Here is a 21,186-nt window from a genome sequence, read left to right on the forward strand (position 1 = left end):
TTAGGGCCTGATGTCAAAATCTAGTTCTAACACATTTATTATCTTTGTTTATTTGTGCTCACGTGTTGATTAATCGATCACACACTGAAATCTGTCCGACAGCGTCACACTGTCCCTAAATACACTTTGAAGACATTAAACACATTCATTCATTTTGTTTAACTGACAGAATACTCACAGTACAATAATCAACATTACAACACTCAAACACTTCTTGTTTCTAAAAATACACAAACATTTTCTCACGATGAAAACACATTTAAATGAGGAATGTCTTCACTCTTCACTTGTTTCAACGTGTGTGTCTGAAACTCTGCTCCATCAGTTCTGAGAACATGGACACAGAGACGTGAGACACTCGATACTTTCTGAGCTCACATCTTTGTGTTTAGACCGATGTTGTGTCGGATGGTGAATCCAGCTGCAAAGCTTCTCAGGGGGACGGATGAGGCACTGACAGGGCCGGCTCTACAGGGCCCTCGACACAGTTTGATTGCCAATATTACTGATTATTGTCGAAGATTCATCTTTCACACACCGTCTGTAAATCTGAAGAACCCAGAGTCACAGTTACAGCTCTGACAGAGGCGGCAGGGATTCGTTACACCAGCGGTATCAGCCATCAAGCCCGTCAACATCATGTTGTGTTGTGTAAGATTTCAAGATTTCAAGATTTTCTGTGGGTACATGTCAGGGGCCCTCTAGTGGCCACAAGGGCTCCATGCCTATGCAATGACAAAAATGGCTTCACGGGATCTAAAGAGCATGAGCATGTGAGCAGCGAGGAGAAGACCATGTTAACATGCAGGAGCCAGATATTTGATCTCATTTCCTGTCTTGCCATGACAACAGGATTACCACCCTGCATGTAAACACAGTCCCCACCCGCCCCTCTCATATCAGTCTCTCCATAGGAGGCGGCTGAGTGATGCTCCACATCTCCACCCGTGATCCCTCCTTCTCCTGCCGGCTGGGACTGTAGGTGCCGTGGGTGGCGCGGCGTTTCAGCGCCGCCACCAGTCCAACGGAGGTCAGGATGAAAGCCAGCAGCAGGACAACAGACACCAGAATGATGGACAGCAAGAGGTCAGAGGTCAAACCCTCAGAGGTCAGCTGCAGGAAAGACAAACAGACGCTTGTAAGACATTAAAAAAACTATGTTTTTGGTTTAAAGATGTTCATGCACAGGATACGTTGTTTATTCGTGTCTTTCTCTCCGTCACACACTCTTACACACACTTCTCCTCTCCTGACTGCTTCACACTACACCAGGCGCTCCACGCGTGCTGCCAACGTGCTGATGGATGTGTTCCTCAGCTCAGTGGGGGGGTCGTGACCGCCGGCGGCCTCGAGATGCCGTGGACTGAAAACGCCCTCCGTCTGCCGCCTCTTTCGCAGCTTGGCCACGGCCAGGGCCAGGCCCACCATCACCACTATCGCCAAGCCAATCAGACACGGCGCCAGCACAGCGGCCACCCGTGAGCTGCGTGGAGCACGCTCTATCTGTGGAGGATCACACACACACAGGCAATATGCCTCCTGATGATCCCATCAGCACAAACAGAAAACAGCACCAAGAAAACACACACACACACACACACACACACACACCAGAAATCGCTGGAACACACACACACAGGTTTGTGCAACTTCCTTATTTGGACTTTGCATTGACTTCCATTCATTGTGGACAAAACCTGAACTCTAACACACACACACACACACACACACACACACACACACACACACACACACACACACACACACAGACACAGTTGTCTTCATGATTTCAGAGGACAATACATTGACTAACATGAATTTCCTGAGGACTTACACTTACCTGAGTTACTTGCCTAACCCAAACTTTAATCCTAACCTGAACCTAAACCTAAACTTATCCTAACCTTAAAACATGCCTTCACTTTAAAATTGAATGATTTACCTTATGGGGACTTGCTTTTTGTCTCCATAAGGAAGACAAGTCCCAATGCTGTGGCTGAGTAAACAGATTTAGGTCCCCACAACATGAGTAATACCACACACACAAACTTGTACCTCTATCTTGGTGAGGACACTCATTGGCATAATGCATTCATGAGACGTTATCCTCAACCATCAAGACTAAATGTCTCATCTCAGTCGTCATTTGAAAAAGTGAGGACTGAGCAAAATGTCCCGACTGTCTTTCCTCAAAATTGTCCTCACAAAGATGTAGAGTCAGTAAACGTGCACACACACACACACACACACACACACACACACACACACACACGATTCTCTTCAAACAGGAAGAAAAGCTGTTTAACATGAAGTGTGTGAAGGCGTTTTAATGACTTGTGAAACTTGCTGAGATCCATTTTGAACTCGCAGCCCTTTGATATTCACACAAAAACACACCAACAGCTTCAACATATGAGGGCAGCTTATCTTACTTATACACACACACACACACACACACACACACACACACACACACACACACACACACACACACACACACACACACACACACACACACACACACACACACACACACGTCTGACCCCAGCAGTCAGGCCCAGTGAATCACAGCGAATCAAAGTGCAGCAGCAGGTGAGTGATTGTTAACATCATTAACCGGCAGCAGGAGACCTGAGAGGCAGACGCACTTACATGGGTCGTGGTGGTCGGGGTGGTGGCGCTGACACTCTGAGCTGCCGATGAAAAGGTGAAGCAACAGCACAACAGCTGTGAGTATCATTCCTCCACAACCCTTTCAATTCTGCCTGACACCATCCTCACAACCAGAAGCTTCTTACTCAGCCTGTCAGGTTTACACAAGGCTGTGTGAGGAAAGAAACTCAGGCGTCAGCAAACTTTATACTGAGCAATCAATGTGGGAACGTAATTCTAATAAAAATTCAACCGTCCATATCCTGAGGCAGAAAATAACTTGTGCACTCACACTCGACGCTGTAGACTTTACACTTTCTTCCCCTCGCTACAGGTTCTTTGTTGACTCCTGCAAAGTGCTTACCTGTCACTGTGGCTGCCAGAGCGAGTGTGACACCAGCGAGCCGGAGCAGCCTGCAGCCAGGACCCGCCATCACTCACCGACTGCCACACACACAGACACGGAGATGTCTGACTAACCAGTCTCTAAGGTGCATGGCGAGGCCGCCCTGAAGCCTCGGCACTGCAGCTACACACAGAGAGACGGCAGCTATGCTTCCCTGCTGTCAGCACTATCACCCTGCTCTGTGTGTGTGTGTGTGTGTGTGTGTCTGTGTGTGTGTGTGTGTATAAGTAAGATAAGCTGCCCTCATATGTTTCTGTGAAGCAGGCCGAACTTCTGTGAATGCCACCAGTTCTCTGCTGAAACTGCACTTCAGCAGCAGATGCTGCCTTTCTGCTGGCAAAAGCACATTTCTCTCTCTCTCTCTTTCACTCTCTTTATCTCTCTCTCTTTTCTCTCATTGCGGACGAGAGAAACGAGTCACATCAGTGCCGACACTGAAAAACTGATTCTCATTTCCTCCCCCTCTTTCCTCCCCATCAGGGCGAGCTCTGCCTGTAGAGGACACACACACTCACACACACACACACATAAACACACACTCACACACACATACATACATACAGGTGCACACAGACGTTAATATGGGAGCGAGAGGGTGTATGAGACGTGTGTTCTTGCATGTCAGACGTATGTGGATACCTGACAGTGACTGTGAATCAAAAACCATCAGCATTAATGTGCTGCTGTAAAAAGAACCAGGCTGCAGGTTTGACCGGAGCATTAGTGAGGTTGGGTAATGACACTGGGTGATGAGGTGGAGGTCAGTCTCTGTGAGACCTGGTCACCTTCGTCCACATCAAAGTCGGAAAACCATTTCTTATAGCGTATATTTTTCTAAGAGCATCTTTGACAATAGTCAGGTTCCTGTGTTTCATTCTGTTCATACTTGTCATTAAAAGATTTCTGTGAAAGTGATCGGGGACAGAATCTCCAGCCGTCGCTCTGCGCAGAAATGCTTTCAAGTTTAAAGGCTTCAGTTTCCAAATTGGACAAACCATGTGGAAATCGTCCAAAGTTAAATTCTTCTAGAGCAAAACGTTTTTTATTACTATTACATCACTGCAGCTCCAGAGGGAAACAGCGTCAGTGGAAACACACAGAGGGAAGTTAATGTCTAAAAGACTTGGACCACGTCTACTTGACTTGACAAACTCAAACTGCAGGGGCCTCATTTTAACTTTGATGAACTGGGTTTACACAAGAAGAAGACTGGAACACTTTGAAAGCAGGTGAAGAAGAACGTTTTAACGGCCAGTGTGAAGAGGAGGAATGAGGAGTGTTCACCTGACTATTGTTTTAAAGGAGACATATGATGCTTTTCAGTGTTTCTTCCCTCTAGAGTGTTATATAGTTTTTTGTTAATGTAAAAGTTCTGTAGAGTTAAAAATCTTGGAGGTAAAGGGAGCTGCTCACAGAGGATCCTGAAATCATCCCCTCACTCACAGTCGTAGGATGATGACGGAAAACGTTTATTTTACACTAAGTATTAATACTTTAAGGTAAAACAAATGATATTAATATTGAATGATAGAAAGAAACTTGTTTCCCGCACTGTGTGCTGTGATGGCTCCTCAGCTTCTGTTTACATGTACACACATATCAAGGTCAGGTGATGTGAGAGAGGAGGCCGGTCGACCAATCACAACAGAGCGGGCCAGTTGACCAATCAGAGCAGACCCGGCTTCATCGAGAGGAGGGCCTTAAAGAGACAAGTGTTTCAGACAGAGGCTGAGAGGAGGAGCTGCAGCAGTGAGCACTCTGAGGGAAGTGATGTGATTCATGAACATTAGAGCATTTAAACATTTTCAAGTAAAAATCTAAATGATGAACTGACAAACCACTACAGTGAGCTCTGTATATAATGTTCATACTCAGTATTTGTTTCTATTTCCTTTTTCTATATTTGTATTCTCTTGTCTACCTCATTCTGATCGACTTGCTCCTGTAACAACTGAACTTCCCTGGTGTGTGGACCAATTAAGTTTAATCTTATCTTATGAGCATAATATGTCTAATTCACTAAATTGTGAATCTATACTTTATTCTTTCTCTGTGCACTTAATCATATATATATATGTCTAAATGCTGCAGCACGTTGCCGTCCCTCTCTCTCTGTGAGTGTGTGTCTGTGAACTCAGGCTATTCTCAGAGACACTCTCACTACATCTTGTTAAGACAGATTAAGTGTCTATGTTTGGCAGCGGAAGGTTATCAATGAAAGGATCAATGAGAGGACCTTCAAGAAAAAACCAATGTGAAAATGGAAAACGAAACATGTTAAGGAAAATGAGGTGAAAGAGACGAAAAGAGGACAAACAACAAATCAAGGCTGATGAGACAGATTTAGTTTTATTTGACAGAGACAGGAACACGAGGACAGAATATGATGAAGAGAAGACAAAGACAGACGTCACATGAATCAAACGTGGATCACTGAGACAATGTCACAGACACAACACAGAGAGACAAACACAATCAATGAGGAGCAGACGAGTGCAGTGATCCTGAGCGTCATCGAACACTGACCACAGCAGTGTTCACAGGTACCGTTCAAGCAGAGCCGCAGAGAATTCAGGCTCAAAATACGACACCTCACACAGGAAGGTTCAGAGACGGAAACTTCTCCATTTGGTACAAAACAACGCGCAGCAGTCAGTCGCTCAGTCAGTCAGTCAAAACGCCGCAGTGCTCTGAACGCACATCAAGCACAAAGAGACGTCCTGCCGTCGTCTTCCAGCCCCTGCAGCTGCTTTTGGTGACTGTTTTTGATAGTTCACACATACATTTGCACGCAGCTCCCACAATGCAGTTCAGACAAGACTGGCAGGACGTCCTCAAAGAGAAACATCACAAATAACACAGATTTTACGATGTACCTGACTTCACCAAAAAGTGCTCTATTGAATATGGACTATTCTTTCCCTTTAGACCTCGATCGCTAGTTTTTTGCAAAAACAAAATTGGTAGCGTTCGAGTTAAATAACAAATTAATCTTTCAAGTGTTTTGTGAGGAGACTTGTTCTCTACAGCCACTTAAATAAGTAAATGAAATCAAGTTATACACAGCTATATTGAATAAAGTCCTTCTGATGACCAGCGAATCATTTTAAGGCACAGAAACAGCTCTGTGGTCGTTTGTACTGCAAACTGTCAAATTTAGAGAAAACTTGATAATTAAAAAAATATCCTGTGTTGGTCATAAACGCCTGATCTGGAGTCTGCTTTGAACAGAAGACCACTGACCATTAATCACCTGACAAAGCTTCAAACCCCCCCCCCCCCTGCATCCATACTGTTTAAACACACACACACACACTCAGTCGTTTCCTCCCCAGTCCACCTCCGGCTCGTCGTCCAGCCTGAGGATGAGGTAGGAAAGCAGCTGGAAGAGGTTCTGCCACAGCAGCAACGCCACGTAAAAGTAAATGTCGCTTACGTCCATCTGGCACGTGTCTCCCGCGTAGCTCATGTCGCACATGCAGATGAACTTGTTGATGAGGTTGCGGCAGTAGCCTCCGTTCAGACAGGGGTTGGACTGGCACTCGTCCACCTCCTGCTCACACCTGCAGACACACAAACACACACAAACACACAGGTAGCTCTGAGACACGAGATTTGTTTTTGGAGGGAGCTTTCAAATTCGATCCTGCCATCGTTGAATCGCCGATATTGAGCGTGTAGCGCAGGAGGTGGAGGTTGTGGTGGTGGAAGGAGCTGCAGCAGCAGCAGGCAGGTGTATCAGTGTGTACAAAGGTGGACAACACAACAACTTCCTCAAAAGTCAAGCAATTCATCTTGATCACCACCTGTTGGCCAGCTGCAGTATAGGTCATAAGCCCAGCCTCCTCCATGTTAGTGGATGGGACACGGATTAAACTAACAAGTACAAGTAAGTGAACGGATGCGATATTGGTCAGGAAATAAATTTGGTGTGGATCCAGATCAGTGATCTTTAACATTTTACTCAGAGAATAATTCATGGATCTTGATGAATAGAAATCAAACACGTGAGGATACAAATCAAAATCAGGATCCAGTGAATTTAGATGCTGATTCACGAGGAGGCTGTTGGGTCAGTGGTCTCTTGAGTGTCATCATAATAATAACCGTGTGTTTTCTATTCCTACCGGTGTCCACCGAAGCCTGGCGGACAGTCACATGACAGCTCTCGGTCGGTGCAGTTGCCTCCGTTGAAGCAGGTGTAGTTCCTGGTGTCATCGCCGCACACGGACACGGGCAGCTTGGGTCGTCTGGTGAAGGACAGTCAGACGTGTAAGAGGATGAAAACATTGTGTTTCATCTGAGGCCACACAGCCAGAGCTATTTTTGGATCGTGTGCAGCAAAGTTGGACGTCTTTTTACGGAAGCAGAAGAGTCTCCCTGCTGTTCTCCACAGGGGAGACAAAGAGGTTTAGGTTGTGACCAGGATAATAAGATTAAACCTCTTGCACGATGTCAAATCACATATAACATCTATTATTTCTCTCTTGCCTCCTTTATCTCGTATCTGCCCAAAGCAGCAGCTCTGTTTTCAAATGTCGTGCATCTGGAGGAAACTTGAAATTCATCCCTGAATCGGTGACAAAACACGGATTTTCATTTTTTAAAAGTGAACAATTTCGGTAGGTGAAGTTTTCATTCAGATGCCAGTGATGGTTTTGAACTACAGCTGTCAGTCATGTGAAACACAGCGTTAATATTAGCTTTGCTCGGTATTTTGTTCCACATTGTCGAACCAAAAAAAACAAAACAAATATCTAACAGGAGACAAATCGCAAACACCTGAGAAACAGAAGAAAAAGTAGAAGAACTTACACATTTCTGACAACAATGTACCACGGAATCTCTTCAATGCGTTCACTGGAGGGAAGCAGGAAGAAAGACGGCAAGATGGAGGTAGAGAGAGACACAAACAGGAGAGACAAACATTTTTTGATGAAAACTTTGCAGCGTAGATGTTCCCAGCAAAGGGAGACGTGCAGCTTGTCTGGTGGCTCGCTTGAGCGAGACACTTGCAAAGCTTCTCATTGTGCAGGAGATGCAAAATGCAGGAGGCTCTGTGTGTTTACGGGATAAATGGTTGGAGGCGTTCCCCTGCTGGTTCTCCGAGGCAAACGGTAGATGACAGGGGGAGAAGAAAACTGTCGCTGAACCAGAGAGCCGCGTGTAGTGAGACACGCAGCAGACTGAGGCCTTTTCTGGCTGACACTAGAATAGAAACACGGCTTCTGAGACACTCGCTGCAGGCGGGGTGGAAACGCTGAACAGAGGCAGACGTGTGGAGACATTTACAGTGAGGGCTTCTTGTTTGTGTTGTCGTTCAGTCGCTATCCCTGAGCATTTATTTGTGTATTTCGTGTGTTTTCTAACTAACTAAAATCTTAAAACTGTTCACTGAAGAGCAAAGTCGTCTTCAAAGCATGAAATGCTCATATTATTGTTTCCTCTTCTGTTTTAAGCCTTTTGCACTCAACACAAAGAGACTATTCTATGCTGTGTAAATATGGCGGCTCAGGAAGTAGAACGGGTCGTCCACTAACAAGAAGGTTGATGACTGTGCCAGCAGTGTGTGATAGTGCTGCAAATAGATGCACTGCATAAATAATGTGTGACTATATCAAATCCAGACTATTTGCTACTTTCATTCTATTCAAGATATCTTTTTCACTGTATCCAGAAAGTACTGGAACTTACTTGCAAAGGGGTCCGGTGTAGTTCTCAGGGCAGAGGCAGGCGTATCTGTCCGGCCCGTGCAGACAGGTGCCCCCGTGTGCACACAGGTGGTCTTCACATATGTCCACCTCCTCGTCACAGTCCACTCCCGCGTAGCCAAACTCACAGGTGCACTCGTAGGCTGGCCCGTTCACACTGCAGTTGCCGTGGACGCAGGGACCGGAAGCACAGGTGTTGGTGAAGAAGTCACAGCGTCTCCCGGCCCAGCCCTCGGCACAGCTGCAGTTGTAGGTGTTGAAGTGGTCCTGGCACTCCCCTCCGTTCAGGCAGGGGTTGGGCCGGCACACGGGGGCCCCACCGCAGCCCAGGAGCGGTGGGTGCAAAGATGTCTGGATGAACTGCTCCTCCTGCAGCCGTGGGAAGTTCACGTCAGAGGAGCTGAAGTAAGACAGGGCTATGCCACCCAGCTCCACTGTGCCCAAACATCCAGCCAGGGACCAGCCGGAATCAGGAGACAGGCCCCCCAGGAAGATGTCCACCCCCTGCTTCAGGAAGTCTATGTTGCCTGCTTGGCTCCTGGAAGTGCTGGCTGCCTCTATTTCTTCATCCAGCACTAGAGTCCACCGGGAGACGTGAGCCCACGGTGCCGCCATGAACACTTGGACACTGTGCCACTCTCCATCACTGACGCTCGTCTGGCTGCTGAGGCTGACTGTAGAGATGGCCTCTTCCTCACTGTCGCCCACAGTGGTGGCACTCTGAAGCTCCATGAAGAGGAAACCGTCCTGGACAGAGACCGTGATGAATGCAGAGCCCTTCTCTGCGTGCAGGATGGCCGTGTTACGCCTCCGTGTGCGTAGGTTCAGGGAGAGGTTGGTCAGGTTGCGGGAAATCTGTCCGTTTCCCCTGAAGGACAGCACGGTGCTGTCATTCAGGAAGGTTGCATTGGAATAACCTGAGAGATCAGCAGATGACATTAATATTTGTCATGCATATTTGTTTCCACATTCACACACTTACTTTGTTGCACCATCGTCAGAATCGTATGTTTGAAGAAGTGGTCACCATTTACTTCAACTGTATTGGATTTGGCTGCAATGTAATTTACCCCTAAAACTCCCAAAGTGTTTTGTGGACTCTAACACTTCCCCCCTCCATTGGCAGAGTGGTGAGGAGATAATGAGTGAATTTTCATTTTTTCAGTGAACTATCCTTTTCAGTTGGACACCTTGTTTGATAACACTAAAATCCTTTTAGGCAACAACATGAGGTCATTTGAAATACCTGTAGGAAGCAGGTTATTGGCTCCTGGATGAGTTAATCACTGATCATGGGAAGCTTACCGGACAGACGGGTGACACAGTAAATCATCACTAATCCCAACAAAAAAAAAGGATAAGCTGGCCTCAGGCCAATCCTGCTTTATGGGGCACGTCCACTTTACCGCTATATAATCAAGTGTGTGTTACACAGTCGCCAATTCTACAACAACACGATCCACAAACAAGGTCAAAGATTGGGTAACACGATCTGAGAGGTAACTAAGTCTGCTTTAAGGGGGTTTATGTAACTATGAAATGATGTCATGAAGAAACTTCCACAAAAAGAAAAATGAATTTCTAAAAATATGGAAAATGAAATCACTGCTTGACTCCATGAAATCTGATCTTATGAATAGTCGTATTTAACAAAAAGTGGCACAAGTGACAAAATGTCAACATTTGTGATGATATCATTTTCTCCTATTATAATTATAATATCTCATTTCGTCACAATGTTCTTAAAGTTAAAGCCTATTTTTATCTGACTTAACTGATTGTATGTCACATTTTATTCCTTTGTTTTGATTATATTATTTTGTGATGTAATCACTTGAGGCTTGATTTAAAACACTCTGACATCATGATGACTCATTCGGACTCCACTCACATTCATAGCCCTGGTTCAGCATCCTGCACTCTGAATCCATGGGGCAAGGGGACAGTTCGCACCACCTGACCTCCTCACAGCGCCGCCCTGCTGTGCTGGGTGGGCAGGTGCAGGTAAAGTCATCCCACATGGAGTAGCACATTCCCCCGTTCAGACAAGGATTCTTCTGAAGATGAGAAAAAAAACATATTGAGGCTTAGTTATAATCAAATGTTGCATGAAGTTGGATTGATTTAATTGTACTGTATTATGTATATGTATTATTATTTTACCTTTTTTTTATTAAAGTGTAAATCTGATAATGATACAGTAATTTACTTTATTAAAAATATTAACCATAAAATAAAAGGTAAATACAGAATCAAATTGCATTGAATTATTTGTAAAAATACAAGTAATACACATTTGTATCTCAGCAGAATAACTAATGTTTTTAGTTTTTTGACTTAGTATGTTTTTTTTACAGTGACAATGGTGAGGCTGAAAATAAAAGTTTGATAAAGATAAGTAAAAGGAGAAACAAGTGTCTTTACTCACACTGCAGGCGTTGTCCCCCGAGCACCCGCTGGTCACGTTCTCCATGAGCTCCAGAGGATACGATCTCACTGACGTGTCCAACCCAAAGAACTGCAGCCTGCTGTCATTGATCCTCAGATCCTGGATACATCCTTTAAAATATCCACCGAACACTGAGGTTGTCTTCTTCTCCAGCAGACCTCCCACGTGCACAGTGTCTCCTGCCTGGACACCAACCGTCCTGATCTCCATCTCCCCCTGTTTCTGATCTGCTACGTACAGAGTCAAACGACCCTCCACCACCTCCACACTCACAAAGTGGACCTCCCCGTCGTCCACCGTGCTCTCTGCCCTAAGACTCTCAAAGTCATTGACCTGAACCGTGACCTTGCCGTCCTCCAGCCACATCTGCAGGTACTGGCTGCTGTCGTTGGCGAGCACCAGGAGGAGTCCGTTGGGCCTTCGCGTACGGAGGAAGAGTGAGATGGAGAGGTCGTGACCCAGGTCGTCTGTGACATTGAACGTGGCGTAACTGTGAGAGTCCTCATTCCCAAAGCGTGCAGGCACATGCTCTACAAAAGGAGGGAAAAGTTGATCGAGATGAGACAATGTTGTTGTCAAGTTTAAGACAAAGAGAAAAGTGAGTTGGCTGATTCAGAAAAACATATTCATTGAAGACAAATGTAGTTTTAGAAGTTCAAGGATGTAATTTAGTTTCGCTTCCTGTCTTTACTAAGGTAAAAGGAAAAAAACTATTGAACAAGCGGCAAAAGACAGCTGGAGTTCATGCAACCAGGGAGTCAAACAGTGAGTTCACTTTTGCTCCATATTTTTAGAAATATATTTTCCTTTCATTTTCCTGTGGAATTTTCTCCATGACATAATTTCAAAATTACATAAAACCCCTTAAAGCAGACTTAGTGACCTCTCAGACCGCGTTACCCAATCTTTGACCTTGTTTGTGGATCGTGTTGTTGTTGAATTTATTGATAGGACAGACTTTAATGTGTAAGGGGGAGAAATACACACAGCAAATGGCCGCATGTCAGAACCGAACATGTTGCAGATGCAGAGGATTCAACAGAACTGTCTTTTAATATCATTTACTTAGTTTTAATCTTCAGCACACAGACACATGACATTTTTCTCATATAAGAAAATAAACTTACTATTAAATCCTTTTTTTTAAATTATATTAAAAAATATTAAAATCATGCCTATGTTTGACTCTTGCTACTGTAATATTGCAAATGAACTAATAAAGGATTATCTCATCTTGTCTTGTGATAGATCTGGGTGCAGAGTTTTAACTGACTGGAACACTCATGTGAGCAGTTTGAGTTGAGGCAACAAGAACAGAAAAAGACGGAGGAAACGCAAGCAGCCACCAGCCCTCATACACTGTGTCCTCTGTCAGCACTTTCTCCTGTGCTGTGGTCAGCTGATAAAGACACAGAGGACACACACAGAGAGGTCACACAGAAGACATAACACACTGCGTAACGTGGTCACTGTGAATGTCTGCGATTTGGGCGTGTGTATGTATTTCTGTGCGTTTGGGTAAATGTGTGTGCAAATATCCCATCAGACACTGCGGTCAGTATAATCTGCTTGGACACACTCAAGAGACCATAGATATCATCAGTGGAGAATTTAGAACCAATTGATATTTTCAGGGATTATTTTTGTGTGAAAATCTTTTTTTCCTCTTTCCTTAAATTCGTCGCTGACTCTCTGACGGTCAGTTCTGCACGGGTCAGTGAAGGTGGGTACTTTTCCTTTAATGTGCGTCTGTGTTCTTCAAAAATAGAATCCCTTATATCCTTAATCCTGTGCGTCAGATAAGAGGATCTGTGCCTCTTTCCTTCACTGTGGCTTTTAATTGGCCTCATCTCTGCTCTTGTCTCTTTACACATCAGCAACCAAGGATGTTATTTAATTACCCGCCTAAGATACTTTGTGGGAGTGACTCTGTAGTATTTTCCTCTGACCTCAATGAAATTGCTTATCTCAAAGCTTGAATGTGAGCGTGGTGGGTAACACCACAAATGTCTTTGTTTATAGATCTACAGATGCAGACGTACCCTCCTCACAGTCCTGCCCCTCGTAAGGCCTTGGACACCAGCACTGGTAGCTCTGCCACAGGTTGACACACTGTCCTCTGTTTTGACAAGGCACATCCAGGCAGCGGTCCCTGTGGCTGCAGCCGGGGGACACGTTAACAGCCGAGTCGCTCAACCATTCTTTAGGCACCACGAGCTGCCAGTCAACAAACACGTCCCGCATGCAGCCAATAAATGCTGGAAGTGGAGCGTCCTCACTTGGGTCATGTTGGTCATGAGGCACTCCTCCAATAAATGTGTTCCACTCCAGTCCAGCCAGAGTGCTTGGACTGACTGAGGCCACCTTGTGACATGACAGGCTTCCACAGCTCCCAGCATCATGCAAAAGTTTCAGGCTGAGCACCCAGTTTTCCAGCACGGCCTCTACAGAGTGCCACTCTCCATCTGTGACATTGAATGGAAGCTCCAGAACCTGGGCTGTGCGCTCTGTCTCAGCCCCAGCCGAGGCCTCCCTCCTCAGGGTGAGATAAAGCTGCCCTCTCTTCAGCTCCAGGCTCAGCAGCAGGCCCCTGTTGCTCCGCTGGAACAACAAAGCTGTGGGCAGAACAGTCTTGAAGCTCAGGGTGATTTTGCAAGAGAACTCTGCATCCACCAGAGGACTCTGGAGCAGCAGGTAGCCCCTGCGTTCGAAGGAGAATGTGGTGGGGGTATTGCAGAGGGGTCCGGTGAACCCAGCGGAGCAGGAGCAGTCGTAGCCTTGAGTCCCGTCTATGAGGAAAGGAGAGCAGGAGCCTTGATTCTGGCATTCGTGTCCCTCACAGCCCATCAACCTCACATCACAGTTCACGCCTCCATAGAGAACTCCATCGTCACTCTGTTTGAGGCAGTGGCAACTGTAGCCTTCGACGTGGCTCTCACACCTGCCCCCATTCTGACAGGGACTGGGATCACACTGGTTTATCACCTCCTGACAGAGGGAACCTGTCAGAGCAAGAAAAAACAACAAAATCACCTGTAGCTTGTGGTTTTTTAGTGAAGACACTAATTCAATGATTAGTCTGTTGTGAATTATTCTGCTGTAAAGGTATTTAATGTCTTGTTCTTTATTCAATTGTTTTGCAAGCATAAATATTTCCCACATGAGTTTACCAGTTGTGCCAGGTAATAGTTTTTATTGTTCTTTTTGTTTGTCATTCAACTATGTTGTGCCCAGCTAAACTATTACAAGACCAGTTGCATAAAAGGGGTTTTACTTGTAAAATCCTCTTAAAATTGTTTGTCTGTGTTTCTCTTAAGAAATCTTTGCATGCATCATTGCTATAGATGCTTCTAGATTTTAAACAAATGCACTTTATATACAGAATCTATGTCCTGTTGTACATCAAAGAAAACTTGGTTATTTCGAGGTTGTATAAAAGGTTACAAATAATAGAATCATTAAATTCTTATTATGCAATACCATTAGTAAATAAACAAAAACCCATTAAGATTTTACCTGTTCCAAGCAACAAAATTCCCCAGATCCATGTTGCAGGTCTCCACATCATGCCGTCACTTTTCCCCCCAGAATAACCCCGAACTTGTCTGACTGCATCATATTAGTTAGTTTGTGTACAGGTCTGCTCCTCGTCTCCTTCTCTACAACCACATAGAGCTGAATAGCTCCAGTCAGGAGACCAGCAAAGCCAGATCCTGGGGATTAAACTAATGCTATTTGGCTACCTCACTGAGTCAGTGCACTGACTGGGTTTCAATTTTTAGAACACAACCCTCAGCAGCAGCTCACAGTCTTACCTGAAGCAAAGTCCTGGACTCATATAATGACTCTGGATCGAATATTCTGCCCTGGCAACTAAAATGTATAATTTGATGTAACCTCAAATAATGAAATGAGACATTGTTGGGAGGGGAAGTTACAGTCATGTCCATGTTATTATACGGAATATTGTTAATTCCATATTTCCATATTTCCTCAGTAAACAGTAGCTGATTTGAACTCACACATTTCTCGTTACACAACAATAAAAGGGCAAAATGTAGTGGTGTCATTGTAGGATATTTGATATATATAATATATATTATATTTATATTTGATATGATAATATATATATATATATATATATATATATTGTAATAGAAAGAAATATGTTTTATAAGTAGCACATTTTTAGAACTTACCAAATGCCGTTGCTGATTTTTATTATAAATGAATGTCATTGAAAACAACAGAAGTCCCAACATTCTGTGGGATGTACCTGAAACTACCTCCTGTATTCCTCATTAGAGGTGTGTGTATAATTCATTCAGTTGAGTACCATGAATAAAACTACCTGTTGTTCCTGGAGGACAGCTGCAGATGTAGCCTGCAGCGTGCTGCTGGTCATAGCGCTCAGGCAGCAGAGGCTCGCTGCCATACAGAGCCTGCCATGACCTCTCAATGCAGTGACCTCCGTGCATGCAGGGGCTGCTGCTACACTCACTGATGTCTACCTCACACTGACGCCCCTCAAACCCTGAAATGAGGAAGCAGATGAGAATGTATGAGATCTACAGCCCCTGTATATAGATATAGATTCTACAAACACACACAGTAATATCAACATGCTGCTGCAGTGTGTATAAGAATCTTTATGTTGCTTCATGCAGACAATGGCTGGACTAGACCACTGCTTAAACACACCTCTGTGTTTGCTCTATGTCTTATTCTATATTTTAAAATGAATTTCTCATCTCTCACTCAAATCTCTTCATCTTTGTCCTCTTTCAATTAACTGTGTCTGTGTTTTATTTACCTGGCCAGCATTCACAGGTGTAGTTACCCTGCTCGCCCCTACAGGTGGCGCTGTTGAAGCAGGGTTGAGAGTGGCAGGGTGTTAGTGGTGTCTCACAGTGAGGGCCTGTGAAGTCTGTGTGAGAGCAGTCACATCTGTATCTGACACAAGAAGATGATAATTTTTTACAGAATTTCCTCAGTGTGCGTTCATGATGGAATATTAATGTAAATGTATGAATTTGTATAAAGCATAATAGTTTGTCTAAAGTTGGCAGGACGTCTCCTCTGGGCTACTCACCCATTCACCCCGTCTATACACAGAGCCCCATTCTGGCACTGATGCTCTTGGCACTCATCGGTGTCGATATCGCAGCGGTGTCCTTGGAAACCGGACGGGCAGGTGCAAGTGAAGCCACCGACGTAGCCATGGCAACTGCCCCCACTGAGACATGGCTGTGATTGACACTCATCAATCTGGACCTCACAAGTGGCCCCTGTGGATATCAAAGCAAGACAGATGCCAGAGGGCAGTTGCATGCGATACACAGACTGCTGGGCAATAAAGCTTTTTGTGTGGACTGTCTGTGATCATGTCCTGACTGTGTCTTTTCATCCCACAGCAAAGATGTTTGCCACTCTGAGGCAACATGAAAGAAGCAGTACAGGACAAAGCATCTTTCCCTTCACTGCTATTCTAAAACATGTTTTATCCTCATGTATAGTTGGGCAAGGCTTAAGTGTCCATGGATAAAATACTGAGCACTAAATTGCGGTGTGTGAATGATAATAGACATAATGCTGTTTAAAGATGTTCTTCATGTTGCTCTCATCACTATCCACTGCATTAGTATTTTCTTAAAAAGCAGTGGGAGGAGGTCAGTTGTTGTTTTCAAAGACTTTTTTCCTTTCTTTTCATTCATTATTTTGTAAGTAATCAGTGAAAACACATATGTGCTCTTCAGTAGGTCCTGCCCCACCCCTTCACAAAAGTGAAGTCTGCAAACTAACAAAGAAATAACACAACAATTTTTAAATCCATCCTCAACTGAGCTTAAAAATATATAAGTAGCCAACGAAATTTTTGAAATAAATTTGTAAATAATCCCAAAAATAAACAACAAAGCTTTCTTCTTTTTAGAGGCTGAAAATGAGGGACATGTCACTTTCCACTCACCAGTGAACCCAGGAGAGCACAGACAGGAGAACCTGCCCACTCTGTCCACACAGGTGGCTCCGTTCCTGCAGGGCTGCGACACGCACTCGTTCACATCAATGTGACAGTGAGACCCCTGGAACCCCGGCACACAGAAGCATGAGTATCCATCCCTGTGGTTCCTGCATAAGGCCCTGTTTTGGCATGGGTTTGGAGAGCACCGGTCCACAGGTTGAGGCGGCCTGTCAGGAGACGCACCTATGAAGAGATCACATTTAGTCATTAATATCAAGTATTTCCAATCTTCCTGAAGAAAATATTTTGTAATATGATGCTTCTTTGGTCTTGGAGCATTGGTGACTCATAACAACATGTTTCTGGTTGTATTTACAATACAGCTAATAAAATAAACAGCATCTTCAACAACTCAATTTACTCCTGTAAAACGTAATATTTGCATTTTTATTAACCAATGGAGCACACAGGCTTTGATCATGAAGCTCCTTTATCTCTAGTTAGCAATGAAAAAAAAAAACACTTGAGTCGAGACGTCATCAGGACAAAGGCTTACATTTAATGGCCTCTCAAGGCATCGTGCCTGGTTGCTATGGTAACTAATTCCACTGTTTGGCCTCATCATTCGATCTATTTCCATAGAAATAGATAAATTGCTTAAGAGAGATGGAGCACAGAGATACTTTCAGACTCTTACTCCTTCACCTTTTGTGTTTCAAATCAGGCTTGTTAGGTAAAAACATGTGAGCAGTGTGTGGTTGCATGTTATGATTTTACCAAAAATTTAGCCAAAAGTTATTTATACAAAATTTAAAAGGTTAAACAGTTTCACTTTCAAACTTCTTGAAGAACCTCAACCTAAGATTGTTTCCTTTTTGTCTTCACTTCGTTATTCCCTCTAAAATCATACATCACTTCCACCTTGAGTCTCGCCCCCTGCAGCTGCTACATTTGGAAGAAAACATCAGAGACAAATAACACATCAAGACTTTTCAAAATGAACGTTCTCCAGGCAGAACAACAGGGACCAGCTCAGAGACAACGATCCACGTAATCCCTGGAATGTGCATGAGGGGCCATGTAGGCACGACGCCTCCGAAAAGAATCATCTGCACAAGTGTTTCTTCCATTATATGATAATCTCGGTTCCACAATTTTTGAAACCTTGAAAGCAGTGTAGGGAAATTGGAAGGACATAGAGAAAGTACGTGTGTAAGTGTGTTTTTCTTGATGGGTTTTGACTTCATTATGCCACAAAAGTAGCCACGCTAAAATATTCCAGTAATCACCCACGGTAATCACCCCTCAAGAGTCCAATCAGGACGAGTGCAGATTGTAAAGACAGAGAAGAGCACAATCACACTCAGTCCATCATCTTCAGCGACTCAGGCTCCATCCTCCGTCAGTGGTGGAGGTCAATCAGTTTCTCAGACAGCAGGCAGCGTTCTCCTGCATGAAGCAGCTTATGCTCGTCTAGACCGGGACTCAGCGTGATTCAGGTATCAACCAAGTGCCCCAGGGGTGTGATGGATATCATGGGCATCAGTGGCGATGCTCCGACCATATGTCCATATCAAGGATCAGCCAAATAAAGTCAGAACAGATTAGATGTAAATGTTGCAGCAGCTTATTAAGATTAAGATTCCTCTTTCTGGTCCCACACACAGCATGCAACCATGGGGAAATTTGACCTCTGTATTTAACCCATCACACGGAACACAATCCACACAGTGACCACACACAGAACAGTGGGCAGCCATGAAGGGGAGCAATTGGGGGGTTCGGTGCCTTGTTCAAGGGCACCTCGGCAGTGCCCAGGAGGTGAACTGGCACCTCTCCAACTTCCGTCCATGCTGGACTTGAACCGGCCACCCTCCGTTTCCCAAGCCAAGTCGCTGTGGACTGAGCTACTGCCTGTTGTCATCTTCCAGACTCTGATACATTCATTCTTCAAAGAAATAAGTAGAGTGCAAATCTCCGCCAAGAACCAACAGTCCACTAAACATGCCAGATTTCTTTTCCAGATCCATAAATCGCAGCTTTATGAAACTACATTTTTGAATTTTATTTGGATCTGCATCAAATTGCAGACGCACATTAACTTCCTCAAGATCCATTCATTATTGTCTGCAACATCAGGGAAAATAACTCTCACAATGCTGATACTGAAAACAAATTCTTGATCCAGATCTGCATCAACATATACCATGCCCTTCCACCAAGTTTCATGGAAATCTGTATAATTCTAAAAATAAACCAAAAAACCGATTGGTCCTACTTATTTCATGAAGTCATGACAGGTGGTGTCCCTTGTAACCAAGATTTTTCTAGTCAACTGGTTTCTTTCAGTGTTCCCCTGAGGCAGAGTTCAGAGGATTCAGAGCCATGCAGGCCTGCTGCCAAATTGAGACACGGCTCCATGCAACCACACATCCCCTCCCACAGCGTGTATGGCTTTTTTCTAATGCAAATCACTGCTGAGGGTCTTTGTGTGTTTTCCTATCTGGAGGCCCTTCAGATGGCACATGTGCAGCACCTGACATCTCCTCTGGACTGATGCATGTGGCCCCGTGGATCTGTCTGTTTGTTTCAGTGGTGATAAGAAGACACATAAAGCAAACCCCCCCTTTTTGACCCATGATCACAACCCAACCCCCCGCCAATTTTTTCCCACTCCCACTCACCACACTGCACCCCCCTGTTGTTAGAGCTCTTCTACTAATCTTTAGCCTTCCAGTCTTTTGGAAATGTGTAGATCACAATAAGTGATGATGTCAGCTCACCGTCTTGTAATTGAAATTCGAAGCATGGACTGGTTCAAATGCAGAACGATCTCTACTCTCAAACTCAACACAGAGAGGCTGGAAGCATATCGTACACTACCCTGATTATTCTCCATGTTTAAGAAAGTGTTTGCATGGAAACTATGAGTGAAATAAACATGTTTATAATGAGTATTGTAAGATATTGAATCCTGCATGATGGGATGTAACACCAACTCACTCTTGTTTGAACAAATGTAAAATGACAAGTATAATACAATCACAGCACATGGTTCTGAGTTGTTTACAAGATTAATGACCAACAACATGGTATAAAACAATAACTGAGGAATGAAACCCAGAGCGTTTACTTACCATCGATCACAACCAGTGATGCGATGAGAATTGTGCAGGTGAGAAAATCAACATTAAGGAAGTGATTTAAATCCATAGTCATGCCAGGAACTCATCCTGCTCGTTGGGTTGAAGTCTTGTCCTGCACGGATGTCTCTGCTTCTGCTTCTGGCTGCGGTGATTCATCTGTTGTCAACTCCAGATCCACTTGATGCACACTTCTCCTCCTGCTGGAGCGGCATCAAGAGCCTCCATCACACATGAGACAGAGAGAGGCGGTGTGGCGTTCAACAGGCCGAGCACACAGGGCAGGGAGGGGTTATTATGGGAGGGGGTTATAACAGCCTCTCTGCTGGGTGAGGGAGGGGAGGCTCACTGATTTAAAGCAAGGTTTTAATTATAACTATGAGCAAATAGAGTTATAAATTAGTATAAAAATAAGAATTAAATGTGCATGGTTCCTATAGGTTGAAACATAGGCTACAACAGGTGCCTACATTCCAGCAAAAAGATTTTTAAAAAAGTTTGTGGGATTTCAAAAACATAACATAACAGGCCTGTATATAAAATAAAAGTGTTTATCTAATCATTCATTTAACTTATGATTAAATGCTTGATATCAGCAAATCTCGACTTCAAGGCCTCATTAGATGCTCAAATGTTTGTCTACATGTAAATCCAGCTGCATTTCAACATGCAAAAAACAGTTTCTGCTTTTTTATGCGGTGTGTTTTTATTAAATAATAATAGATGATAAAAGATAAAAGACAATATCCAGAGTCAAGGTAAATAGTGAGACAAATAAGAAGCAGAATATATATAGAATATAAGCAAATATATATAAATAATAAATATCAAATAAAATAAAAGATAATTTAAAGTAAAATATG

The 21,186-nt window shown here is 44.1% G+C and overlaps 1 protein-coding gene across 5 annotated transcripts; it reads right to left on the minus strand.

Annotated features, from left to right (window-relative positions):
- Window positions 1–761: 761 nt before the first annotated feature.
- On the minus strand, window positions 762–20,596 carry crb1 (crumbs cell polarity complex component 1). 5 transcript variants are annotated; one of them, XM_069521751.1, is made up of 14 exons: window positions 20,318–20,596; window positions 17,187–17,423; window positions 16,311–16,506; window positions 16,032–16,165; window positions 15,570–15,752; window positions 13,261–14,220; window positions 11,198–11,748; window positions 10,661–10,826; window positions 8,753–9,686; window positions 7,874–7,918; window positions 7,186–7,308; window positions 6,495–6,621; window positions 1,234–1,503; window positions 974–1,113 (listed from the first exon to the last, which is right to left on the minus strand). In XM_069521751.1, the coding sequence occupies exons 1-13, from the start codon at window positions 20,397–20,399 to the stop codon at window positions 1,264–1,266; spliced, it is 3,978 nt and encodes a 1,325-aa protein (XP_069377852.1). In that variant the 5' UTR covers window positions 20,400–20,596; the 3' UTR covers window positions 974–1,113; window positions 1,234–1,263. The 5 variants fall into 5 exon arrangements, with proteins under 5 accessions (XP_069377853.1, XP_069377852.1, XP_069377851.1 ...); XM_069521750.1 differs by having other exon boundaries at window positions 1,238–1,503; window positions 16,032–16,171; XM_069521749.1 differs by having other exon boundaries at window positions 16,032–16,171.
- Between the last annotated feature and the right edge of the window lie 590 nt (window positions 20,597–21,186).

This window comes from Paralichthys olivaceus, chromosome 3, assembly GCF_024713975.1.
Source record: "Paralichthys olivaceus isolate ysfri-2021 chromosome 3, ASM2471397v2, whole genome shotgun sequence".
Taxonomy (NCBI): domain Eukaryota; kingdom Metazoa; phylum Chordata; class Actinopteri; order Pleuronectiformes; family Paralichthyidae; genus Paralichthys; species Paralichthys olivaceus.